Source organism: Marmota monax, unplaced genomic scaffold (genome assembly GCF_021218885.2).
Source record: "Marmota monax isolate L192 unplaced genomic scaffold, Marmota_monax_Labrador192_F-V1.1 WCK01_AAM20220418_F8-fsc00061, whole genome shotgun sequence".
NCBI lineage: Eukaryota > Metazoa > Chordata > Mammalia > Rodentia > Sciuridae > Marmota > Marmota monax.
This window is the reverse complement of record NW_026695230.1, coordinates 15,348,068-15,375,988: the sequence shown is the minus strand read 5'-3', so window position 1 is coordinate 15,375,988 and position 27,921 is coordinate 15,348,068. Positions and strand designations below refer to the sequence as shown.

The following is a 27,921-nucleotide window of genomic DNA, read 5'->3' as shown; positions in this document are numbered from 1 at the left end:
TCCTCTTATGTGTTTTCTCAGCACTAAAATTTTGAAGATGCATCTCTAATTATATTCTTGGATCTTGGAAATGATTTTTATGAGGTAAACACCAAACAACCACAAGATAGAGTATTTTATCAATTATTTTTACTGTCAAATAGGGCAAAATATTACTACTGCCAATATTATATATTATATTGTCAGTGTGGATTATCAGCTGATTTCTCTAATCTCCAATTAGTTTTCTTATTCCTGGATAGACCAAGTAAACTTCCAATAAAACAAACAAACAAAACATCAACAAAACATAACAAACATAATAAAACATAACAAAACATAACATAAAACTAAAACATAACAGATAAAATGTAAATTCTTCAGACTGCTTTTTAATGAACCTACCTTCCCAATGTTAAAAATCACTGAACTGAAAGATATTTCCAAATAGCCTTATTATCCAGACGTATATTGGATATAAGAAAATCAAGTCCAATTTGAAATTATTCTCAAAACGTAGCACATGAACATCACAAATTCTCAGAGCACAAATAGTCCTCTCTTAAGGAATATAATATTTAGCATAGAAGAATGTGAAATAACATAAGAAGGAAATCTCTTCATTTAGCTAAAATTGCTAAAATGCTGCTATTCTCAACCTCTAAATTCAGTACAGAGTCAAACTCATTTTCTCAAACTAAAGTACTACAGCATTATAAGTAAACCCTTTGTTATTGAGTTAGGATAGAAGGGAAAACTATAGCTTACAAAACAAATTCCTCAGAATAACATGAGACCATTTCACAAATCCTAGAAGGCACACATATTTCCTATCATAGTAAGTGCATTTAAGTACTTCATATTTAAAAAAGACAAAGCTGTACAGAATAGAAAAAGCATACATTTTGTCCATTAAACAAATTTACAACTCTTATGATTATGATTAGATATTACAATAGAACCTACCTAAAGTTCACATCTTAAGAATTATCACTCAGTTTAATAAAGTGAGCAAAGAACTACGTTCATTTAATAAGGCTAATAAAAAACATTTTTATATTTCACAGTAGATCAGTTAGTGTCTTGGAGTTCATATTGCAAGATAAAAAGGTATATGCAATATCAAGTCACTGTTTAATAATTCCTTTAAAGGTGACCCTGGGGGATAAAATCATTGGCTATACCTGGAGAGATCAAAAACCTGGAAAGCAACATTGCTCATTTTCAGAAATGTTTTAAAATTAAGACACTCCGAATTAAACTCAGTCTAATGCAAAATGACAATTAAAATTTTAGATCTGGAAAACATCTCAGAGGATCACTTATCCTAAGGTTTTCAAATAACAAACGTTCCATGTAATAAGAGGAATCAATGGAGAAAATTTAGGAACCTGCAAATTTGACTGGAATTTTAAATTTTTTTTGATTTAAAAAAGAAAAACAACTCTCATGGTACAAATTTGTTACCAAATTTTAATATATGTATTACCAATGCATTACTATGTGTTTTCATTGGTTAACCTAATGTTTAGTAATTATAGTACATAAAGTTTATATAAGGAAATTTATATTAATGAAAAAAATATGAAATATAGTGGGCTAGAATGTGTGCATGCATATGTATATAAGGGTTCTAAGATTTTTTACTTGAAAAAAAGGATTCCACTGCTGAAGTAGTAGTATGAAAACCACAGATAAAAACCTGTTTCTAAAATAGGAAACTACCAACAAGAGTAAGACACTTTCTCAAGGTTACACAATCATCCAAGTGCATCTCCATGTTGATGTGATAGAGCTTCCAGTATTCTGCTTGCATAAACACCCAGTAGTGAGTGTTTAGCTATTTGGTAATTAGCTGATCCTATCAGGAGTCAAGTTATTAGCCAGATATTTTTCCTTGAAATGGATTTTATTTTATTTGCATGTCCATTAATTTTTTTTTTTTTTTTTGGTACTGGGGATTAAACTGAGGAGTGCTTTACCATTGAGCTACCTCCCCAATTCCTCTTACTGAGACAGGGTCTCACTAAATTGCTGAGGCTGGTCTTGAACTTGCAATCCTTCTACCTCAGCCTTCAGAGTCACTGAGATTACAATTGTGGACCACCATGCCCAGCCCTATTAAAATCTTAACGTTCAAAAATTTCTGTCATCAATAGGTAGCAACTTAAATTTTTGGTACTTAGAAAAACAGGAATATTTGTAACTTGTTAATAATAGGTCAAAATTTGCATGGAATGTTAAAATATTTTTTAAAGGAGACTTCAAGCCCTAGTTTTACTATATGATGAAATATTGTTAAAATTCATATTTCTTAAGCAAAAATCTAAAGAAATGGTTGAGGTGCTAATTAAGACCATAATTTCATCATTATTATATTCTTTGGGAGATTTTCAAAGGAAGTACAGTGAAGCAGTAAGAAAGCCAAATTATCTTCTAGTTTTCTGAGATGTTTTATGTAAATATGGTGAAAAAGCCTCATCCTATTTCCTTATTTCTTAATCTAAGAAAATCAGGGACTATGAAACCCAGAGAGATGCCTTCAAGTTAAAATAAAAGCACCATAAATGAACACTGAATGACTTATTATAATTTAGAAGTACAAAAGTTAGTATTTGTGATGAAGAAAAATTTCCTTCTGAAACTCCCCAAATGCATGAGCATTATAAAAGTCAATTAGATCAGTTATCTAGCTTTGGGAATGCATTTCCAGGACAGCCAAGAAGGTTCTCCAGCAGAAATTAATTTATAAGGCAAAGCCCCAACTTTATAGTCCTTAACTAAACTGTATCATATAACCAAAAAAAAAATGGATTTTTAAGTAAAAAATAAAAAATACATAGTTCCAAAACACACTGAAGTTATATAAAGTTATGAAATAATTGTGGAACACTTCAAGTAAAATTGTAAAAGGAGCAATAATTCACCACAAGGGGGCATAATAAATACTCCTTAGATTCCAGCAGAAAGACGTTTTAAGTAGTAACATGCACTTTGATGTAGTCTACATTTTTAGTCATTTAAAAATTTCTCTCAGATGGCTACAACTTTTCAACATTCAAAGTTTATAAACCTAACAAAAAAGATTCCAGAATACTCATGCCTTGAAAACCTGTAGTGTCAAAAAGCCTCTGGAAATATTGCTGTTATCTGCTAGCAAAGGATTCAAGAGCAATTAGTTCTAATACACATTAGAACAGTTAACTAATAGGGAAGTATGATCTACAATAGTAGCAAATTTTAGTTTACCAAAATGGAAGACATGGGAAGTTTATTTTAAAAAATGGGACATATTGTCACAATAGCAAAAATAAGAGGGTGGGAAAAATTGCTTTTTCTGTATCGTTGCCACAATATCCCTTCATTTGTCCTCCATGACCACTATGTATTTGTAGCCCACAATAGCAAAGGAAGATCTCCCCCCATGGAAGGTCATGACCTAAGGGGCTGGCCTGCTTCATCAGCCATGTTAAGAATATAGTTAGCCATATCATCTTCAGTAGGTGCATCTGACACCACCCAAGATTCGTTTGCTCCAGTCATCTGCAGGCGACAAATAGGGCAATTCCTGTGTCGATCACTCCTATAGGGAAGTCAAAACAAGAACAATTTGTTTTCTTTCCTTTTTTAAAAAATGGATTTGTTTGAAATGTAATATATGCACATAAAAAAATAAACTAAATGTTTACTTGTATTTAAATGGAAGCCATTACCCTAGGAATAACTTCTTGGCAGTGGTAGGGGAATAAGGCAGAAGGAAAGGGTAGTACTAGTCATTTTTCTAAGTAATATCTTCATAACTCTCAATTAAGACATACAATTATGCTTAAAGATCTGACAGAAGGTCCTTTGGTTCATAAGCAATAAGATTTCTTAAGGAAACTATAAAAGTGGAGCATTCACATTTAAGAGATTAAATTTATATGCATTAAGATTTTTCTGATAGGCAGAGAATACATATATAATTACTTAAATAAGATTTTGTTTTCCAAAGGATTTTTTTTTTTTGTCAAATACTATTTGGGAAACTTTTCAAATGTTATCATATTTTAGTCAGAAATATATCATACAAGGAAAAATGTTTTTCTTTTCATCTCTCTGTAAAATCTGAGACCAAAGAGTAATGAAGCTATATCAATTGCTCTTTGGCTTTTTGTTCAAAAATTTAGAAATATGCTCCAAAAACAAAATGTGAGAGCTCCAGCTGGCATATACCATTCAGGTTATTTCTAGCTCCCCAGAGATATCTTATGAGATACTTATATGTGCTCTTCTGGGCACATAACATCACAATTTAAAAACAACTTCTGATTCTGGCCAACAAGAACCAGATTTATCTTCCCACTAAAACAATTAAAACATGGGACAAAATTTATAAAGTAGTGCTACAATATAATGTTTCATATAAAGCACTGGACATTAGGCAACACGAACAGTGGTTCCTGAGAGGAGGTAAGCAAAGAAAGAGGGCCTGGACAGATCTAGATGGAACCTGACAGACACCCCAGGTTGAAGAGACAGGTCAAACTCTGCAGGCCAAGGAAGCTAGAGTTCACAGGGCAGAATACTGGAGAGGAGAGAGCTACAGAGAGAATTCTGGAGTTCTACAAATAGTTTCCCCTTCAAATGAGGAAACTATGTGAGGCTGAGGATTTCAGAGAACAAAGCTTACAGAGGGCATGGGATACTGCTTGTTGCCCACCAGTCAGACTGGAAAACCACATAATTTTTAAAGCATTGAGTAGAGTACTCTGAAAGGTCTTTTTTCACTAGTGGGGCATAATTAGCATTAAACATTGATAGGGTCCTTCCTAAAAATCACAAAAGCAAGACCCAAAAGGATCAAACTATTTCCAAGTAACCTAATTATATTCCAGAATGAAGCTCAAGAATATTTATAGTAATACAAAAATATCCAGTACCTAAAAAGGCAAAATTCACAGTATCTGGCATCCAAGAAAAACTACAAAGCATATAAAGAAAGAACTGAAAAATATAACCCACAATGAAGAGAAAAAAACAATCAAAATAACCCAAAACTGACACAGATATTAGTGTTAACCAATAAGAAAATTTAAAAGTTATAACTATATTCCATGTATTCAAAACACTAGAGGAAAGACCAATTATATTAAGTAGTATATAGACGACTTTAACAACTCAAATCAAACTTCCAGAAATAAAAACTAAAATATTAAGGTAAACAAAATGATACTGGATGAGATTAATAGAAAGCTGGACATTGCAGGAAAAAAGGTTAGTGATCCGGGAGTCGCTTGGGAGGCTGAGGCTGAAGGATCACAAGTTCAAAGCCAGCCTCAGCAAAAGTGAGGCACTAGACAACTCAGTGAGACCCTGTCTCTAAATAAAATACGAAATAGGGCTGGGGATGTGGCACAGTGGTTGAGTGCCCCTGAATTCAATTCCCAGTAACCCTGGCCCTCAACCAAGAAAAAAAAAAAAAAAACGGTTAGTGAATTTGAAAAACATAGCAATAGCAACTATCCAAAATGAAACACAAATTCAAGTGGTCTAAAATATGGCAACTGGACTCCCAGAAGAAGGGAGAGAAAATAGTAAAAATTTTGAGAAAATAATGGCTGGAAACTTTTCCAACATTGATGAAACTACAAATCTACAAATTTAAGAGCTTGATAAACTCCAAGAACAAGAAACATGAGGAAAAAAAAATACATCATACTCAAATTTCTTAAAACCAGTGAAAAGATAAAAATTTTAAGGCACCAAGAGGAGAATAGAAGACAGTATCTCCAGAGGAAAAAAGGACCACAGATTTCCCATGGGAAAAGGATACAACCAAGATGAGGGTGGAACAACATCATTAAAGTACTGAAAATAAAAATATTCTCAGTCTAGAATTTTGTATTAAAAAAAACAAACTTTGAAAAACTGTTGAGACAGTCAAAAACTTCTACAGAATCTATAAAAATACCAAAATGAACAAATGAGTGTAGTAAGAGTGCAGGACATAAGATCTGATGCACATCTATTGTCTTTTTATATGCTAGCAATAAAAAATTTAAAATGAAATGAAACCTATTTAAAAATAGCATAAAAAGGGCTGTGGCTGTGGCTCAGTGGTAGCGCACTTGCCTGGCATGTGTGGGGCACCAGGTTCGATTCTCAGCACCGCGGATAAATAAATAAAGGTCTATCAACAACTAAAAATATATTTTTTAAAAATAGCATAAAATATACAATAGGGACAATTTGTCAAAGATATGCATCACTGAAAATGTAAAAAATTGCTTAGAGAAATTAAAGAATTCTTAACTAAATGAAGAAATACCTTGTGTATGGAAAGATTCAATATTATTAAGAAATCAATTCTCCCCAAATTGATCTGTTTATTCAACATAATCTCAATCAAAATCTTTTCAAGTTTTTTTTGTAGAAATTGATAAACTGATTCTAAGATTCATATTGAAATCCAAAAGACTATTTCCAACTTTGAGGCTTATTATAAAGCTACAATAATCAGGATAGTATAGTATTAGAATAAAATAGACAAACAGATCAATGGAACAGAAATGTTTAGGAAGAGGCCCATATTCGAACAAATGATTCCCAACAAAAATGAAGAGGCAATTTAGTGAAGAAAAAGTCTTTCAACAAAAGTTAACTCAGAATGGATTCAGATACCTAAATGTAAAATTTTTAAAAAACTATAAAACTTTTGGGAGAAGAGAGAGTATTTTTTTTTTTATATCCTCGGGTTAGGGAAAAGATTCCTTATATAGGACATTAAAAATCACTATAAATCACAACTGACAAATTTGACCTCATCAAAATGAAAAGCTTCTACTATTTCAAAGACATTCTTAAGAGAGTTAAAAAAACAAACAAACAAACAAACAAAAAAAACTGGGCATGGCGGCTCACACCTGTAATCTGAGAGACTCGGGAGGCTGAGACAGGAGGATCATGAATTCAAAGCCAGGCTTAGCAACAGTGAGGCAATAAGCAACTCAGTGAGATACTGTCTATAAATAAAATACAAAAAGGGCTGGGGATACTGCCTCCCCCCATCCACCCAAAAAAGAGACTGAAAAAAGCCACAGAGGAGAAAATATGTGTAAAACATATACTGTGTCTGATAAGATATATATATCTGCTATACCTCACACACACAAAAAAAACAAACATACAGATGGTAAGTAAGCATGTGAAAAGCTTCTTGATATCTTCTCTCAGTAGAGAAAGGCAAATTAGAACCATAATGAGATACTACTATATACCTGATTAGAATGGCTAAAATTAAAAAGACTGACTATAACCAGTGTTGGCAATATCTTGGAGCAACTATAACTCTTATGCAGTGCTGGTGGTAGTAAGAAAAAGTTACATTTTTGGAAAATAATTGGCAGTTCCTTAACAAGTTAACATACACACCTACTATACAATCTAGCTATTCTACTTCTATGTATTTTCCCAGGAAAAAAAATCAAAGTCCATAGAAATATTTATAATGAGCCAGGTATAGTGGCATATGGCATATACCTGTGATTCAGTGATGTAAGAGGCTAATGCAGGAGAATTTCAAAGCTGGGGCTAGTCTCAGCAATTTAGTGAGAATTAAAATAAAAAACAAGGGCTGGGATGTAGCTCATTGGTTCAATCTCCAGTACCACACAAAAACAAAACCCAAAAAACAAAAACCCAGAACAAATGAATAAAAAAACGAAAAACTTGCCTATGAATGTACATAGGAGCTTTTATTTGTAATTTATCCAAGTGGATGTATCTAAAGATAATTATATCAAATAAAATAAGCCAGACACTTCCCCCAAAAAGTACATACTATATCATTCCAATTATAAAAATTCTATGAAATCAAAAATTACTTTTCAGCAAATGAAAGCAGATTAACAGTTGCCTGAACTAGAGGAAAGGCTGGGAGGGAGGTTTTTCAATGGGGTGTAAGGTAATTTTGGGGGGCAGTGGATTTGCTCATTATCTTGATCGTGATCATGGTTATTATGGGTCTATATGTATGTCAAAACATCAAATTGTACTTTACATACATGTAATTTATTGTATGTCATTTATAGGTCCTCCAAAATGCTTGATTCTTATTTTGTAAAATAACAAGTTTAGCTAGCTGACCTAGCTCACCAAATCCAATACACAAAGACTTACCTTCTAAGCACATATGAATATCCATTTTGAGAAAAAGAAAAACATTTGATTTTAGATTAAAATCAGGCACAAATTTCCTTATAACAAAAATGTTAAAACCAAGCTATAGTCCCACATTTTATAAAATTTATGTATAAAAATATTTTTAACTAGCAGCAGTTATATCATAAAATTCAAAATACTAAAGAATAGAAATCTCTTATACTTAACTACAATACTTTTGTACTTTTCAAAGTTTATTCATATACTATCTCATTTGACCTTTGCCTATCCCTGAAGGCAGTAGATAACTTACCATTTATCAATACACTTCTGACAAAAGCTGTGAGCACAAGGCAGGATGAGGTCAGCCCGCCCATCCATACAGATACAACACTCCTCCTCATCGGTCAGCTGCTTCACCCTGCAATGTGAAAACTGAGCTGGGACAAGGATATTCTCTGTCCATATGATTTCTACTTTGTTTTCATTGCCTTAAAAAGCATTAAAGCACATATAAAGTACAATATGACTTATGTGCAAAGTTAATATGAAACTAAAATTACCATCTTTTAGGGTAGCAAATTATATTAGGGAAGAACCTAAGGGATAAATTTCATAAAGACTAGATAAAAGATAAATTCTGTGATTATTAAAGAAAACAAAACATGGACAAAAACTGGAATTATTCATGTCTTTCTGAAAATGCCCATTTAATCTACTGAATTTATACAAATGACTTCAATCAATATATTATTTATCCATCACATAGGATACAAAACAGTAAAGTATGAACTGTGCATCAGAACCTTGCACTGCTGATACTGATAGTGGGCATATAAGTAAAAGAATAGCTTAGTCTTAAGTATCAAATGCTATGGAAAACACATAAAGGATAGAACACAAAATCTCTGTCCTCAAAAAGCCTTTTCATCTTCTTGGAAAGAAAAGAAATGTTGAAACTTCTGCCTCAGCCACAGTTCAGAGTGCCCTGAACTGCCTTTGCACATAGCAATTTCCTTTCCAGGATGCACTATGAGTTTTGTAAACTTCAACCTTAGTAATTCAACTCAAAATATCCATTGTCTCTTTCTCAAGGAAGATTAATTGGGAGTACAAAATGAGTGATGGTAGAGAAAGCAAAACCAGTTAGGACCTTATTTCAGAAATTCACTTGGGAGATAATTAGGGCCTGGTTTAAGGAGCATGATAGAAAACAAATCATTAGGATGTGGTAATAGATTAAAATTAAGTGTTATACTTTAGTCATGGGGAAAAGAGAGCGGCCACTGAACTGAAAGGGTGAAATGGAATGAAAACCTAAATGAATATGAATCTGTTATATCTGATGATATATAGTCAGTTCAACATTCAAATGTCTTTTAGATCTATACCAGACCCTCATGAGTTAGAGTCTCTGATTCTGAGAGTATTAAAATCTTCATCTGGGATGTAGACTTGGGTGGCAGTTTCAGAGAATATAACTGAATCTACAAAGAGTGACAGAGTGTTCTGAAGATTAGATTTAAAAGTGAGGAGCACAGGGCTACAAAGAACAGTATTATAGAGATAAAACACAGGAAATACAGAAATAGCTAGTGGAACCTGTACAATGTACTTTTTTTGTTTGTTTGTTTTTTGGCCTTCCTAGCAGCACAGTGATCAGAAGAAGGAGCAGGGTCTTATTCTACTTGATCCTGTTAGACCACTTGTAAAGAATTAATTTTCTCTACCTCATACTCTGAACACAATATTGACCAATAAAGTATTGTCCAGGAAAACCTACAGTATGAAGAAGAGAGCCATATAAACACAGGCCAAGGAACTGGAAGTGCTTATTCTGGAGAACAGAAGATTCAGTGAGAATTTGATTCGTTTTTCAAATATCTGAGGGCTGGAAGAGAGAATAGAGTTTTTAGTGCAACCCCAGAGGGTCAGCCACTGAAAGCAAGGAACAGAATACTGCAACAATTTAATAAGAATGATAGTTAATTCTTTTAAAAATATTTTTTAGTTGTAGAGGGACACACAATATCTTTGTTTATTAACTTATTTTTTAAGTGGTGCTGAGGCTTGAACCAGTGCCTCGCACATGCTAGGCAAGCCCTCTGCCACTGAGCTACAGCCCCAGCTCTGATAGTTAACTCTTATAAATATACTATGTGCAAGGCATTGAGAAATTTATATCTATTAACTCACAAAACTTTCTCAACATTCTTCTGGGACTGATACTATTATTCTTACCTCTTTTAAAAGATGAGAAAACTGATGAAAAAGTGGATCAAGGATTTGAATACATATGACTTGGTAATGGAATCTGTGCTGTGTCCAGAGAGCCAGATTTTCAATACTTTGAGGAACACAAGGCAAAAGGGAAAACTTCATAGTAATTAGAGTTGTCTGGGCATGGAAAGGCTTGCTTTTCAGAGACACTGAGTTTCACAGAACTGCAGGGTTAGCAGTTGTCCAATTTGCAAGTAAAAACTGGATTCTACTTGGTCAAGTACGATTAAATAGAATCTTTCTACTCCAAGTGTTATCTCAGGGTCAATAGCATTGGCACCACCCTGGGTCTTGACAGAACTTTAGGTCCCTCTTCAAAACCACTGAAAAGTAAAGTTGCAGAAGTGTAGTACTATAAGATCTTTGAGGTTAGAGCATGGCTGCATTGACAGGCTTAAATATGTCTCAGTGATATCAATTTCTAATCAGGCATTTATTTGTTTAAATCTTTCTTCATCTGACATAGGTCAATATTTATACTTCTATGGGGTTACTGTGGGGATTTAATGAGTTCTAATATCCTGTAAAAATAGATGTAAACCATTAATAAAATCTTGCACCAGATGTAAAACCAGACAGTATAAAGAAAGGTCCCTTAAGATCCTCTTCAACTTGGAAAGTCTTTTTCTATGAAATAGTATATCAGGGTGTCACTGTGAACCAAAAAACAAAGGAAGAAGCAGCCCTAACTAACCATTAAGCTACTGAGTTTCCCCATCTCAAGGGCACATGAAGAGATAACACTTTTACCTCTTTCATTAAGATGACTACAACAAGAAAAGAAGTATTACTTTCTTTTAATTTGCTACCATATGGCTTAAATATATAGGTAAACACCATCCTCAGCTTTCAAAACACTTAAAAAAATTTGCCACTCTGAAGAGGGAGAAGAAAAAAGCAGAAAATTAGACCCCTGTCTTTGAAAAATTAACTTTATAAAGTAAAGGAAAGATAAGCCTAAATACTACCTACAACATTCTAAACCTCATTTCGCATGTCATTTGTCTAACAGCCTTAGCCATGAAAGCTACTAAAGATAAACAGGAAATGATAAATGGAAAATTTAACTGCAATGTAGCATTTGGAAACCAGTTGGTTAAGGATGGACAAGAAAATGCAAGTGCAAATAAAGCAATAAAAGAGAAATTCTTGATTATACACATTCCTAACTCTAGGAAAGGTCACTGTCAATACAGATTTCTGCTGTTTATCCAATATGACAAAAAGACAGGATGTCAACATGTGTGGACTCATGCAACTCTTTTTCCAATGAGGTATTTATAAATTTAAATTATGGTCATGATTGTCAAATGGCAACAGGTGGGAGCTTTCACAGGCCAAAAGCATAATAGAGAAGGGAAAAAAACGCTTTAGGTATAACGATAACATATTAGGCCTGAGTAAACAAGAACCATCATAGAATTCTCTGGCAGACTTCATTTCCTTCTGATAGTTCAGTACATGCAATACGTGAACCAATGACTTGTTCATTCCTGAATGGACTGCCATTATTTAAATTTTAATCCTTCAATTAGACACTTTCTGAAATGATTTGGCCAAATTCTTGAACCTAATTCCTTTAAAGGCTTTGACATCTAAGAACCCAAATTCTTATTAATATCTCCTTTATAATCAGATGCAAACATATAGAAAGTGGATTCCTAGAGACTGGGTTGACAGAAACATTACCTGGTGTGAACCACTTTAATTTAGCTTTAATTTGGCACTGAAAAAAGAAAGGACAAAATGATCCAAAAGTGATATGGGATATAATACCAACTGAGACAAAAAGATTTAAGGTGTCAGAATGAGCACCAGCCAATATATTAATGAGATTTCAGTGGTTTGTACAAATGGAAATAAGCAAAACACAGTGATTATGCATTATATACCTTCCCATCCAAAGACTAGCCTGACATGATGTTACAGAAGATGAGTTCTCATCAGCTTCTTCAGAGGTGGAGCTCTGAGCCAACACTCCTGCTGCTTGACTTGTGATGTCCTTATAAAGCTGAATAAACTGGTATAAATTCATGATCCGTGATGCTTCCACAATGCCAGTGCTTTTGTTAATCTAAAAATACAAAGAAATGAAGGGAAAAAAAAAAGTGTGTGGGGGGGAACCACAAATATTTAGTCCAAATATCCTAGGAAACAGAGGTTTTTTTCTTTTTAAAAAAATTTTTTTTTAAATTGATTTAAAAAAAAAAATAAATGACAGTGGAATGCATTACAATTCTTATTACACATATACAGCACAATTTTTCATATCTCTGGTTGTATATAAAGTATGTCGACACCAATTCGTGTCTTCATACATGTACTTTGGATAATGATGTCCATCATTCCACCATCCTTTGCTAACACCCTGCCCCCTCTCTTTCCCTCCCACCCCTCTGCTCTATCTAGAATTCATTATTCCTCCCATGCTCCCCCTCCCTACTGCACTATGAGTCAGCCTCCTTATATCAGAGAAAACATTCAGCATTTGTTTTGGGATTGGCTAACTTCACTTAGCATTATCTTCTCTAATGCCATCCATTTACCAAAACAGAGGTTTTCGATATTTGTAAATTATTTGAGAAAGGGTCTGTGTAAATGAATAATACCATGTCCCTTTCATTTGTGGGTGTTGAAAATATATATACAAATGTATTGTATTTGATACATCTTATTTGAACACTCTTATTGTTGTAAGGACAGACAAGGCAAAGCACCAAAGTTAGCAGCAGGAAACAGTTTTATTTGGCTGCAGCCAGGTTCAGAGGGCACAGCTTTTGCATTAATCAATCAATCCCCTGAACCCTGAGTTCAGGTGGTTTCAGAATTTTATACCCAACATGTAAGGGGAGGGGCTCAGAAGTTCACATAAAAGAGGCTTTTTCTTTCACTGTTCTGGGCACATTAACCCTTCAAGGACAACACCTGAGAAGGGGAGAGCTTCTTCTCTCCTTTCTTTCCTCCCCCTGCTAGCTGTTACCATGGAGCCCACCTGGTAATTTCTCTTATCTTAGAAATGTAGACATCTCTGTGAAGCTCCAGCTCAAGGTCAGAGGCCTTGTTTGCACATCTACAAACTACTATACTGGATAAATGTGAAAAACTAGTAATGGGGTGTCCAACATCTGGAGTGCTGATTTCTTCCTGGCCAGTGGCCAAGTAAAATAGGGCAACACAAAAATAGGAAGTTTATCTACATTGAACTCTTTTGTAGAGACTCTTTTGCTGACAGTCCTAAAATCAGCCATGGTGAAGATTTCTGGAGAAGCCCAGTTAAGACTTTTTGTGGAGGAGAGGGTGCCACTGCATTATTATGTAAGATTGATTAGGCGATCATCTTATTAACAATTGATGAGGTTAAGTGAATTTTCCAGAGTTAAGAAATTAATTTTAGAGATTAATATTCACAATTCTTTCATTTTTACTTCTTAATTAAAGAACTTAAAATTAAGAGATTTACTTGAATCCAACAACCATATGCCATTCTACTATGACTAAAACAACTGAGTACTTAAGTTCTGCTCTGTACCCAAAGTTCTAAACTAAGGAAAATTACATTAAATACTAACAAAGAGTAGTTGAATTTTGAGCTTTAGCTCAAATGATAAATTCATCTTTACTAACTGGAAAGTTTATTGATTTTTTGGAAGGTAAGATCTATGTGGAGATGCAAATATATAATAAAAGACTGTACATGGAGAACAAATAAATAGAATTAAAAGGGACAGAAATTTATCAGTTTATAGAATAGGCCTTCACAGCTGGAGAAAGTAGGCCAGTCTTCCTTTGGAACTATAAAGTACAGAAGAAATTATGGAAAAATTTATATAAGCTTAGTACCATATTAGCAAAGTTTATCACACTAACTATTCCTATCATAGGATTCCTGCAGCCGGGTAGCTGGATGTCATGTGCCTATAGTCTCAGCTGCTTAGGAAACTGAGGCAGGAGGATCATTTCAGCCCAGGAGTTTGAGATAAACACAGTGAGAACACATCAAAAAAAAAAAAAAAAAAGAAAAGAAAAATATTTATATTTATTACATTTACTGATGCAGATTTTATAGTATTATGTACACCAGATACTAAAAATATAGGTATTAAAGACATAATGTGTATAAAACAAAAAATTGCCCTCATGCAAGTTATAAGATAGGTAGGCAATACGGGCAGAATACAGATTAGGTTAGATGGACATCAATGTTGTGGATAAGATGAAACAGGGAGGAGGAATGTTGAGGGGTTGGAGGGAAGATCTCACAGTGAAGGTGACATTTAAGAACTTGAAAAAGTACAGGAATGAATCATATATGGATAGCTGTGGGTCATTTCTGGAAGTTTAAAAGCTGTTAGGCAGATGTATACCAAGCGAGGAGCACAAGGAGCCCAGAGTGCTTGAAGCAGAATGAGAGGGAGGATTGGCAGAAGATAAGGTTAGAGAGTAAAGTAAGGATAGAATATATAGAACTTTGTTGACTAAAATGAATTGACTTTTATTCCACATGCATGGGAAGTACTGGAAGGCTTTGAGCCAAGAAGTAATATGATCTGCTTTACATTTTAAATTGTGATGTTTAATAGACTAGTTGTTGTGCTGAAAATGGGCACAGCAGAGAAAGAGCAGGAGCAGGGAGACCAATTAGGAGACAAGTGGAATAATCCTGGTGAGAGGTGATGATCACTAGGGATAGAGTGGGAATAGAGTGTATATGGTAACAACTTGTTAGGTTCTGAATGTATTTTGAAGACAAAACTAACAGGACTCATTTATGAATGGTCTCTGAAAATGAGTGAAAACAAGAAAATTCAAGGACAATTAAAATTTTAGTCTAAATATCAAGAATGATGAAACATATAATTCATGAAGTTTCCTGATAGCCACTGCATCTGGATCTGCAAAAGACTTATGATCACCCAACATATGCTGAGTTCCCATCAGATGCAAAGCACTGGATTACATCAGTAAGGCATAAAAGGATTAGTCCCTGCCCTTAGAAGCTTACTATCTAATTTTCAAGCCAAGAACCTAATTATTTTATTCTTAATGCTGAATTTAATTATGAAGTATAAATAAAGTGCTGCTGGAATTTAGAAGAGGAAAAGAATTCCTGTTAGGGAAGTTTTTATGGAAGACTTTATAAAAGATGGTGGCTAAGGTGGACCTTTAAGAGACATCAAGTTTAGACATGGAGAAACAAAAGATGTGTCAGAAACAGTTGGCTGATATCCAAGCAGCATTTCCGCTTTGCATCACTGGGAGAGCCTGATTTTATTTTGGCATTCGTAACCCCCTAAAATGACTCAGGAGTCAATACTAACTAGTATAATCTAAACTAGTCATGAGAAGCACATTCTTCCTGCTAATGTATGTGTATGAAGGGAATATGAACCCTAGGGTTCTTTATGAGTTGGTCAGGAGTGGACTTAAAGGCATTTTTAATGTCCAACTTATAGTGTATATGCAAATGGACAATTTAATTGCATCTTTGTTTTAGAACAGAGGTTAGGACTTAAGGAAGACCAGTGAAATCCTTACCTTTCATTCACATGTCTATGGCTTCAAGAAGTTAAGAGTTGCCTATTCTAATCTACTCATTGACAGCTATCACTGTATTTTTAGCTGAGTTGAAATATTCAATTATCTAAAATGTAAAGACTTAACTATAGGACAGTGTATTGATGGTGAAAAATCCATTACTAAGAATTATCAAAAAAAAATTCATTACAAAGAATTAAAAAATAAATCAAACCTTTTAGTGAATTTTTTAAATGAACAAAACCCAATGTTTTGAAAGAAATGATCTTCTAAGATATTTTTAATTTTTAAAGTACCATCTTAGTGCTAAACAGGACTCCTCAGCCAGCTAAAACTCAAAAAAAGATAAAGGTTTACTACCATTTTCTTTGATTAGAAAAATCTCTATAATACATCAAAATTAGACAAATCAGTAAGCTGGAAGGCAATCAGTATCAAAACTATGCTTTACAAGACCACCAAATTATTAACATTTACTTCCACTATATGATATTATACTTTAAAATGTGGTTTTAACCCCCAAATAGTTGAAGCTCAGAAACAGAAGTCTCTATCAGTCTCACCTTGGTACAGACCACACGTACAACCACTTTCCAAAAGGCAGAAGAATCAGACCCAGGTTGTACCTCAAAGAGAAGATGTTTTTCCTGGCCAGAAGCCACTTTAGCAGTTCTGAAAAGAGACAAACATATTTATTAATTTATGAAAAGTCATATACAATACTAGAGCTATAAAACCAGATTCAAGAAACACAAACAGAGTAGAAAACAAAGAAAACACATAAAGACAAATGATAACCATGACTGTAATAATTAGATTCTTAAAACACAGGAATAGAGAATATTATGAACATAAACACACAACTTAATTTCCAAAGTTTTTAAAGCCAAGAGATTTATGGAGTAATACCTATAAATCTCTCTCTTTTTTTTCATATCTGTATCTCAATTATCTTTAAAGTCCTAAGAAAGATATTTAGGAAAAATAAGTCAAAGAAATTTAGTAACTAAAGAAATAGTCCAGTTTCACTTATCCAAAATCCAAATATTGACTGTTGAGATACATATTGAGAAATATCTTTCTGTTCATTGAGTCCTACTTAAGCAATAACATGAACTCCTCGAAAGTTTTAATTTTATAGACAATCTGGGGAGTGATCAAGTAAAACAAACCCCTTGAGAAACTAAATATGGTTCTATTATCCTCTCCCAGCAGAGTAACTTTGAAAGCCCCTAAAACATAACATGAAAACATAACTCGTTTAAAGAATAATTCAATATACTGTCAATACCAATTTAAATCAGTTCAAAGACATAATTAAACATTGAAGTTTCCATTTATAATTATTAACATTTCTCTCTGAGCATCAGTACGGTAAAGCACATTCAACTAAGTGACTTAGAGCTGAGTACAATGATACCATCAGAAATAAAGCAATTAGACTTAGGAAATAAAGTCTGCCAGTGAAAATAATTCTGTCCTGCCGGTTTTTAGTTCTATTTCCCAGCTACCAAGCCACACTTCTAAATAGGTTTAACTACAGTTGTCAGAGAGCACTCTAACCCACACAAATTGTTTTTTTAAACTTATAGATATACAAATAATGGGTTCATTTTGACATATTCATAAATGTATATAACATAGTTTAATCCACTTCAATCCTTAGTACTACCCCCTTCCCCACAAATTGATTTTAAGAACTAAATCCAGAGGGTGAGGTTGTAGCTCAATGATACAGTGCTTGTCCAGTAGGTTTGAGGCCCTAGGTTCAACCCCTAATACAGCAAAGCAAAAAAATATCAAATCCAGTTAGAAGTGTCCTGTGCTAAATAAAAGAAATATATTCTTTACCATTACTTTTGTATGACACAATAAAGTTGTAGGTGATTTTATAGGACGTATTTTATCCAATATCTTTAGGTCAATAGGCAAAATATTATAGAATAGACAGAGCCTGCACATATGAATTCTAAGACTGAAAAGATGGCAAGTGTTAACCAATCATTCTTACGAGTTGAAACCAAGCAACAAACAAAAAGCACCCTCTTCTATGATACTACTAAATTCTCAATCTTACTTTATTCTTTAAAAATATGGTCACAGAAGTAATGCTTTAAACACTACCATTTGGATGATTAAAAATTTTTAAATATTAGAATTTTTTTAAACCCACAGTACATTTTTATTGTAAAAAAAATCAGACAATACAAAAATATAAAAAAAAATACTTAGTAAAATGTAAAATCTCCCTGCACTGTTTCCTTTTCCAACCATCCCCTAATCCAGAGACAAGCACTGGAATAATTTAGTGCATATTCTTCTAGTTCATTTTCTATATATATTATATTATATCTTTATACAAGTTTTCTTTTTCTTTTTTTATTCTTTATCACTGGCTAGGAACATCCAGCTCCAGTCATATCCATAAGGACAGTATAACATTCTTTCAATAAGTATGTCTCTTATCTAACACATGTCTCTTATCTCACACATAAAGGGAGTAGGTTCATAAATCTAACTCTAAGCTATTTATAGTGACTAAACTACTACAAATTTATATACCAAGTGGTTCTAGACCTACAGGTAATTTTTTTTTTTTTTCCGGTCTCTTTTGGGTTTAAGGAAAAGTAATATGGAATAGTGGAAGGAGTTTCAGACTCAGAGCTGGATTCTCCATAATACTTGGGTAATCAATTTAGGCCTCAGTTAAAATGTCCAACCCTGAGCACAATACTTTGCATGTAATACATGGTCAGTAAATGTTGACTAAATTAAAGAGAGTAAGAGAATCTTTAAGATATTATTTAAGATATCTTATATAAGTTTTAATTATACTCCCAGGGGGATTGAAGATCAATATGTAATGTATATATAATAAAGAAAAGATATATATTAAAATACACATATAATAAAGGGCATATACGAAAAAATATATAAATATATATACATGTGTATATGTGTATATATATATACATATTTATGTGTGTGTGTGTGTGTGTGTGTGTGTATATATATATATATATATATATATATACATATATATATATGAAATAAAAAGAGGTAGAAGTGGGTGCTGGCAACAGAAAGATTTAATAGAAAGAATTGACATCTGCCTACCTGTCACTAAGGGAGAAAACAAACAAGCAGTATTTAAAAATCATAGTGGTCTGGGAACATTCAAGGATAAAAAGACCTGTGTATTTTAAGAATTTCTATACAAATACATATAAAAATTGATTAAAAAAAGAATAAACTCACAAAGAAAAGGCTAAGTTTTATTAGGTGCTTTTTAAGAAGGCAGAGACCTTTATAATCCATCTTAGATAAAAAAAAAATTATTCAAAAGAGCTACGTAGGGCTTTCAAGGTATTAATAATTAGAAAACATGAATAAGCAAAATTTTATTCCTAAGTGATGAAAGTTACCTATCACTATCTATGTATTTCTCTGGCAAAATAACGGCTTAGTAAACAAACACAGAAGGGATACTCTCCCTTCTCCATTCAGCAGAAGAGGCTGATGTACAGAAGACTTTTCAGAGTTACTTCTGACTATCTTAATCTTTCTTTTTAGTGGCTAAATGACATAGTTCCTTCTGTAGGGCACCCCTTTAGTGCTTTCAAACAAGTAAATTTACAGTCTTTTAGTATACAATTACTGAGATGTTAGGATGCATTATATTCTAGAAATGCTTCAATATATCTGTGGCCTGTGTTCCAAATTTCATTTTAAGTTCTTCTTTTCTATTCCCATTATCTACATAGTTATTTTAAAATAACTACACAGGAAGTCTACTTATAATAAAGTCAACAAATATTTGCTAACTGTTGCTGAAAACACTAAATCTTACCAATCAATATCTTTGGTTACTTCTTACACAGCCATGACATATGGTGCACACATGAAGGGGGAAAAAAAATAAAGTGAAAAAGAGCAAGCCTTACACATCATTTAGTTCAGCTACTCTCCCAAGAAATTCTTCATAAGTTAAGGAGCTACTTTCTCGAACCAATATGACGTGTTTTGCTACTTTTTCTGGTAACTTGCTAATAACCAACTGTGTCTGATCCGAAATTTGCTGTCCCATGATGAAATGATGTTTCTTAGAATCCAGAAAGTGTTGCTTCACATAGTTTCTGTCAAATATATAAAAAAGTTACTTTTACACACAACATAAAAATAGTGATATATCCATCCTTCAAATAAAGAAAAACTAGGAAGTAAAGAGTTCAGTAGTTTTATCTGAGTCTAATACAGAATTTTTTCAAATGACTATATTTTCAAGGTTAAGATTTATTTTATTTTTTCAGAATCACATAGGTAAATGAGAAAATGGCATTCACTTATGATAATTTTTATACAAGGGGGCAGTCAAGTAACTGTATTTAATAGGAAACTGTTTATCTTATTTAATTTTCCTAAGAACATTTCCTGAATGCTAACCACATGTCAGACTCCAAACTAAGTGCTTTCCATATATCATTTATTTATTACATCCTTTGAGGTAGATGTTATCATATTCCTGTTTTATAGATACAGAAATGGAGCCAAGTGTTATATAAAATGTATAGTACAGAGTGCAAGTGAACTTTGTACAGGGTGGAAGTGAACTTTGAACTCCTTTTTCATATTCTAATGCTCGAACACATTCTTAAACACTATGATACACGGGCTCCTGATAAAATTATATCAGCTTAAATCTTTTATTTATCAATATGCAACTTATTTGTAATTTAAAATACATTAAATTAAATAAGCTTTTTGGCTTAAAATATTTAATAAAATGAAAATGTTAAGATAATTTAACCATCTCACAATTTCTGCTTGGGGGGGAAAAGAGAGCTCTTTTGCTCTTCAATTCTGCAAGGTATTTTTAATTTAGAATTTATGTAATTTGTTTTCTTTTTTTTTTTTTTTTAGAGAGATGTGAGAGAGAGAGAGAGAATTTTTTAATATTTATTTTTTAGTTTTCGGTGACACAACATGGTTGTTTGTATGTGGGCTGAGGATCGAACCCGGGCTGCACGCACGCCAGGCGAGCGCGCTACCGCTTGAGCCACATCCCCAGCCCTGTAATTTGTTTTCTAAATATGAATATTTTTAGTTAAAAGGCCAGATCACTACTAATAATCTATTATAAATATTATAAATATAGAGTAATAATTCATTGAATTGGCTTTAAAATTTAACCACAAAACATTTATATAATAATCACGTACTCTAAAATCTTGAAAGATATAACCCTATGTATTGTGGCTACAGAAGAGTTGGAAGTGTTTATTCTAGAGAGTTCTTTTCCTTTGGTAAATAATGATTGAACAGAATACCAAGTTAAAATTAAGCTAAATTTTAGTATTTGTCTATGGTCATGTATTCAATAACTACATGTGATATTCCTACTCAATACAAATACTATTAATAATAGTAAAAGCAGTTCACATTTGTTGATCACTTCCATTGTATAACACATACTTCTAAACACTTTACATGTATTCATAGATTCAGTCATTTAAATTCCTAGAATAACCATTTTATGGATGAAGAAATAAGACAGTGAGGAAACAAGCGATTAAAGTAACTTGCCCAAAGTCAAAGAGCTAGTATTAATTTTTTCTTAGTTTTTAAAAACAGATAAGAAATGAAAAATGAATAATAATTTTTAAAAATATGATCTCTGAGGAAATTCTATTTCATGTACCCATTAAAGACTATCATTTTATTTCACAAATTAACATCCATACCATATAAAGTAGATGAAACGGGAAAACTTTTCATAGGAAAAGTTTTGTCAGGAAATTTATTTCATCACTTAATGAAAATGAAGTTATAGCTTTAAATATAAAATGTAGTTTTAAAATATAAAGTAAGTAGTCCTAAGTGTGCAAAATTTGCTTCTGGTATTAAATTCTAATGCACTATATTTGAGGTTTATTCTCTAAGTTATCTTAAATATAGGAAGTGTACAATTGTCAAAAACATACAAGTGCTATTTTGAATCTGAGCCTACTTGGCAACAATATTATAATATTAGATAGAAATGAAAAGACGTTGATGAGGAAGATCCAGGTAACTAAAAACAAACAAAAAAACTCTGAAGGTAAAAATTACATTTTAAAATATGACCAACTAGATTTATAGCAACTATGTCCAAAGAGAAACAAGTAAAGACACTAACTTTGAGGGGGAATGTCTAGAGCATTCATCATCAGTGATTTCTGAGTATTACAGACTAGTATATGTACCATGGGGTCGCATAATTCTTTTTAGTCTAAGTAATCTAAATATAAACAAAAAAGAAACCTCAAAAATTGAATAGTAGGATATAACATTAGAATAAAAGTCCTTTTTAAGAAAGACAGTGACTCGGGCTGGGGATGTGGCTCAAGCGGTAGCGCGCTCGCCTGGCATGTGTGCGGCCCGGGTTCGATTCTCAGCACCACATACAAACAAAGATGTTGTGTCTGCCGAAAACTAAAAAATAAATATTAAAAAAATTCATTCTCTCTCTCTCTCTCCTCTATCTTTAAAAAAAAAATTAAAAAAAAGAAAGTGACTTCACCCTAATGTTCAAAATATATATGTACACACATTAAAATGATATATTGTCCTTATTTTTCTTGTTCTAATTCAAACTTGTGAAAGCAATATCAGGAACTAATGGTTTCAGACCAGCATTAGGCATCCACTGACTTACATTATCTTTTTAAAAATTAAGCTTAACAAGTACCATGTGCTTGGTGCTTATGCTCCAGGGATATGACAGAGAGCAAAAGAAACACGGTTCTTGTCATCAAGGAGCAAGAGACATTATTCACACAGGTAAGTATAAAATAACAAAAATGAGAAATATTAAGCCAAACAAGTGCAGGTGCTATGAAAGTCTATACAAGAAGGACCTGATCTAGTCCTGTGTGAGGAAAGAAGTTCCTGGGAAAATATTTTGAGTTCAGGACAGTCAGAATTAGTAAGAAAAGAGGGGTGGTGCATGGTGACAGCAGGGTATTCCAGGCTGAAGTTAAGGAAAGTGCCTGAGATAGGAAGGATCATGGGGTCTTTGAGGTAATTTTTTAAAAACCAAAGTAACTAAAGCAGAGAGACTAAGGGAAAGGGAGGCTGGCACCAAAAGATGGGCTGTTTAACATTTTTATTGATGACCCGAAGACAAGACTGCATGACTGTCTAACCTGCAGATGATCAAAATTGGAATAATATCCAAAGAATCAAGATTAAAATAGATACCGACCTGCTGAAATTAAAATTGTTTAATACAGCACAAAGTTAAATATCAACTGAAAAAAAAAATCTAGGTAAGATGCACCCAATTAAGCAGTTAAAAATATATAAAAAAAAAAGTTAATCAAAATAATCAAGAGTGTAATAGGGACACCAAAGACGCTAAAATAATCTTAAACTCTTGCTAGAAGCAGATGTCCAGAACAAGAAACCTAGTCCCATTGTGCTCTATAATGGTTTGACCACAATGAAGGTCTACATTCAGCTCTAAGTAGTCAGAGGGTACTAATAAATTAGAATATATTCAAGATGTTACAGGTCTAGAAAAGGAAACAAAATGATTTATTCTAGTATGGCTTGGTAACCCAGAGCAACATGATTGGTTTGCTCAAATATTTTAGGAGCTACCATGTAAAAGAGGAAGTAAGATTTATATTATAGTTACAAAGAGCAGAATGGTCAAAAAGTATAAATTAGAGGCAAATTTCAGTTGAGTGTAAGAATGTCTTACCATCCAGAAGTGGAAATGGGTGATGTATGTGAGCCTCTTCGCTGAAGTTTGAAGTGTTTAATTAAAATGAGAAGTTCATCTATTGACTAACAGATTCTTCTTGGGTGGGAAGTAGAGTAGGTGACCTTGAACCTAATATTGAGAGTTTTCCAAATGAAACTTAAACTTCTTCTAAATTTCCTGTACCAACTTAATAAAAATGTGATAATACTCTAATCAATCAATTGGAAACGGAGACCCAAGAAATGCACAGACCAAAGTAGGGCTAAAAGTTTAAATGCTGCTTTGGATCAAGAGTAGTAATTTGTGAAAAATATGATGAAACAAAGGATTTGGGGCTACAGCAGCTAATTGTGGAAAAGTGAGAAAATAAGAGTTACTTTAAGGTTTGGTTGTATAGCTTTCTCTCAGCTTTGATTGCCCATGTCTGATGTTAAGAATGTCTTCCTTTCCCTGGTACAGGGAGAGTACCTTTACATTGGGTTTTATCTTCTGCTTTCAGGAAGAAAAAGGAAGGTAGAGCGCATTTCTTAAACCTCTACTTTTTAAGTGCCTATAACCCCAAATAATCCTTATACCAAAGTGGCATATTTTGCTACATTGATCACCAACATCTACTTACAAGGAAGCCTTAGTTGCTTGTTTTTTGAGTTAGAAAATGTTTCCCTTTGTTTCTTCATCTTTTCAATCTGGTGTTCTAACTTTGAATGATAAAGTTTATAATCTCAGGCAACATATTAACTTGTTTTTTTGTAATTCACTTGGTATCCAGGAAACCTCATCATTTGACTCCTTAGATTAAAATACAACAGTATTTAGCCAAGATAGCTGGAATAGTGATTCTCAATCTGGTTTAGGAGAAAGATCCCTGAATTCACAGTTTATTTTGAAAACAATAAAATATTGCTAAATATTAATGTCTAATACTAGCCTAAAAATATATCTGTTATTTCTATGTAATATAAGACTTCAACCAAGAATAAATGTTCACAAAGACAATCTGTTGAGGCCATCCTTTAGTCACTAGCCACAGCTTTTTCAGTATCTATCTTTGGTATTTTACCCATTTTTTGTCATATATCATCAGTTAAGTCACTTACCCATTCCCCTCCATGAGCTGCTTCAGGATAAGAGCTAAGTTCTCTCTTTTAGAAAATACATAGGTACATACTGTTTTCTAAATGAATGCAATAAATACTGTTGACAGCTTTTGTTTTTTTAATTATTCACTGAGTAATTCCTTTGACTTTTGTTAATTTGTCCAGTCATCTAGTAATGACTTGGAGATAAGTAGAAGTTAAAAACCCATATGGAAGAAAATAACACAAAACTGTAAAACCTTATCATTGATGTTTATATAAAATGGGAAACATTCACTATTTGAAATTAACAAAATACCTCTAAATCATTAAACAATAGTATTGCATAGGAACTTAATTTGCAAACCACTGGCATAAAATTCAGCAAAAAACCACAAACCTGTAGTCAAGATTTCTCAAAGAACTAACAACTCTCAAAACTACTTTGTCACTTTTAACATAGTCCTTTCTAGCAAGATAGAAATGTGCTTTCAGAAATATTTGAAGGTTTTTCTAGATAAAGAACTGTTATTTTGAAACTCAAAAGCTCATCAAGGATTCCAAAAATGCCATTCTCTAGTGGGTGGTACAGTTGATCACTTCTTTTTCTAACAAATGAACTGTTGTAGTTCAAATATTTCTTATAAAAATATAACAACCACATCATGGCTAATTGGCACACACACACACAAAGATACCCCAGAACCAAAAACCCAAATCAAAACCAAAAGTCCACAAAAACTCTCTGCAAATTTAAACCACAATCCATTCATAAAAGGATTAAAGCAAACCTGAAAGTGCAACAAAATGACTGACTAGTTGACAAGTAATGAAACATTTAGAAAACCTCTCTGAAATTTGTTCTCTATCAAATTAACTTGCAAAAGATACTTATAATTGAAATGATCATCATCTATTTTCATGCCAACTTTAATCTCAGTAATAAGTACTAAGTACTACAAGTAGTTCCCTAAGGAAACTGACACTTATTGCTTAGTCAAACTCTACATCTCTAAGCAGGTCTCAACCACATTTCAAGATAGAAAATTAACACAGATACATAGTGGGACAATTAGCTAGTCAGAGTCATTAGAGTTTGGAATAGCTATTCTGGGATGAAAGATTTTTCCATATATTTTATTGGTGCATTACAATTATACATAATAATGGAATTTGTTACATATTTGTATATGCACACAATTCAACAACATGATTTGGTCAATATATGTCCCTAGTATTTCCCCTTTCCCTCTCCTTCTCTGGGCCCTGATGCCTTTCCTCTACTGGTCTAGGACTAATGACCTTAATCAGAAAAAAGAAAAAGAAAGAAAGAAAAATCCCCACTACCACAACAAAAACTATCTATAAAACAATCTTGAGAATTAGTGGATTTCTAATAGCATCAATGTGTTTACTAAAAACTTTTCATATTTAGAAAAACACACTACACTTGCAAGAATTCTGTGTGGATCTCCCAAGTCTTTTGGGGAAAAGGAGGAGAAAGGAAGTGTGTATTTAGATAAAAACCAAGAGGGATAGAGTGACAAAGAATTAACATATTTTTGAAAAATACAATCATATTCTGGAGGACAATATTTAGCAACTGAAGTCAGGCAGCATAAAGGAGAAAATTCCATACTATTTTTGAGTTCTGATTTCAAAAGGCACCACTTTTCTCAGAGGAATGTCTACAATATAGAGGACACTACTTCAGGATCTTTTGTAGCTCAGGCCCCAGGCAAATTCTGAACAGCTGAAGCTCACTTTACAGCCACAAGAATGCTGGGAGGTGAGTGGTAATGATAAACTTCTGCTGAGGTGTAAGAATTACAAAGAATTGGAGGTGCTACTGCGGCTTCGTAAATACACCAGAGGAAATAAATGAATGTTGGGCACTGTAAAACAGGACAGGATCAGAATATGACAGTGCCTATTTAAGGAAGTTGGGGCTATATTTCAACAACGATAGCAAATCCACATTTTATAACACGTCACAAATAACTGAAGAGGGAGTTTCAAAAACTAACAGGGGTTTCTTTCCCTTCTGTGTAATCACTACAATTATTATTAGCAAGGAAACTACCCCTCCTGCGCTGGGTCTCAAGGTAGCAGCTAGTTTGACAATCAAAGGCCTTAGGCTTTGGGTGTGCTAAGAACGACTTGGCTTTCCTGAGCTGAAGCCCCAAGTAAAGGGTTTCTCCTCAGGAGAGTGCCACTCGGCGAGGCGCAGCCCCGCGCGCGGTCCTGGTGCGGGCGCCCGCTCTCCGCCTCAGCCCCTCCTCAGTGCACCTGCACTTGTAACCAACAGCTAAAACGGGAGGCCGACTGACTGCGCCGGCGGCAATATTCAAAAAAACGATTCCGGGCTCCAGGAGGAAAACCTTTTCTCCCGGACTCCCGGACCCACCTCCAAAGCGGGGCAAGCACCTCACCCTGGGCACTGGAAACGGCCGGGTGAAGATCGGAGTACACCGAAAGGCCTCCCAAGCCAGCCCCGCGCCCCAAGTCCAGGCCTGGAAAAGGCCTAGCTCCCCGAATTCCCGCTCGGCCGTCGAGGCCTTATCGGGGTTTCTACTTCCTGCTCGAGGGGCGTGGAGCAGCTAAGTTGGGATACGGCAAGAGGACAACGCAGCGGAGCTCACCCAAGTTCAAGGCATCGCGCTCCAGGCGTCAGCGACGCCGCCTCGGCCCCGGGCTCAGACCAGCAAGCAGCGGCTCGGCGGCCGACCAGGTCGCACCTCAGTGACGCGAGGCCCCGCCCCCCGGCGCGTTGCCTGGAGACGGTGCTCCGATCTTTCCCCGCCCGGCTTTGCCCCACCTCTCCCGGCTCCCAGCCCAGAGGTCTGAGCGCCGCGAACCTGCTTAAGCTTCTGCGGTTGTGACTGCCCAGGCCTAAGACTCCGAAGCACCGAAAGCCTGACAGGCTGCTCCAGGCACGGGTCCGTGGGGTAGTCTCGGGGACTGCCTGGCCGACTCTCACCTCCGCAGCGGAGGGAGGCAGCACTGCGAGTCCCGGGTTTGGTCGAGGGTTGGGTTCCAGGCTATCACTTCTCCCTGGGATCACAGGAGAAGACTCCCTTCTTGTTCCGATTACAGCTACACAAAGATCATCTCCTTCCTCCATTATGAAATGGGGTCGATCATGGTCACCTGGCTGGGTTG

At 34.3% G+C, this 27,921-nt stretch overlaps 1 protein-coding gene across 2 annotated transcripts; it reads right to left on the bottom strand.

The window, feature by feature from the left end:
• Positions 1-112: 112 nt before the first annotated feature.
• Positions 113-27,507, bottom strand: Rnf141 (ring finger protein 141). Of its 2 annotated transcripts, XM_058576870.1 has the most exons (7): positions 27,402-27,507; positions 19,881-20,072; positions 16,500-16,608; positions 12,294-12,475; positions 9,905-10,012; positions 8,435-8,542; positions 113-3,562 (listed from the first exon to the last, which is right to left on the bottom strand). In XM_058576870.1, exons 2-7 carry the CDS (start codon positions 20,021-20,023, stop codon positions 3,412-3,414), a joined length of 801 nt encoding a protein of 266 aa, XP_058432853.1. In that variant the 5' UTR covers positions 20,024-20,072; positions 27,402-27,507; the 3' UTR covers positions 113-3,411. The 2 variants fall into 2 exon arrangements, with proteins under 2 accessions (XP_058432853.1, XP_046293959.1); XM_046438003.2 differs by lacking the exon at positions 9,905-10,012.
• Positions 27,508-27,921: the final 414 nt, after the last annotated feature.

Bases quoted from the DNA above. Each gene is read 5' to 3' on its own strand.
- Rnf141 (XM_058576870.1), bottom strand. From the start codon at position 20,023: ATGGGACAGCAAATTTCGGATCAGACACAGTTGGTTATTAGCAAGTTA. The intron at 12,476-16,499 runs GTGAGACTGATA...TTGTATTTTTAG, and splicing joins TACGTGTGGTCTGTACCAAG to ATTAACAAAAGCACTGGCAT. The intron at 8,543-9,904 runs GTAGGTTTTCCT...TTCACATTGCAG, and splicing joins ATGGCTCTCTTCTTCATACT to GGTGAAGCAGCTGACCGATG.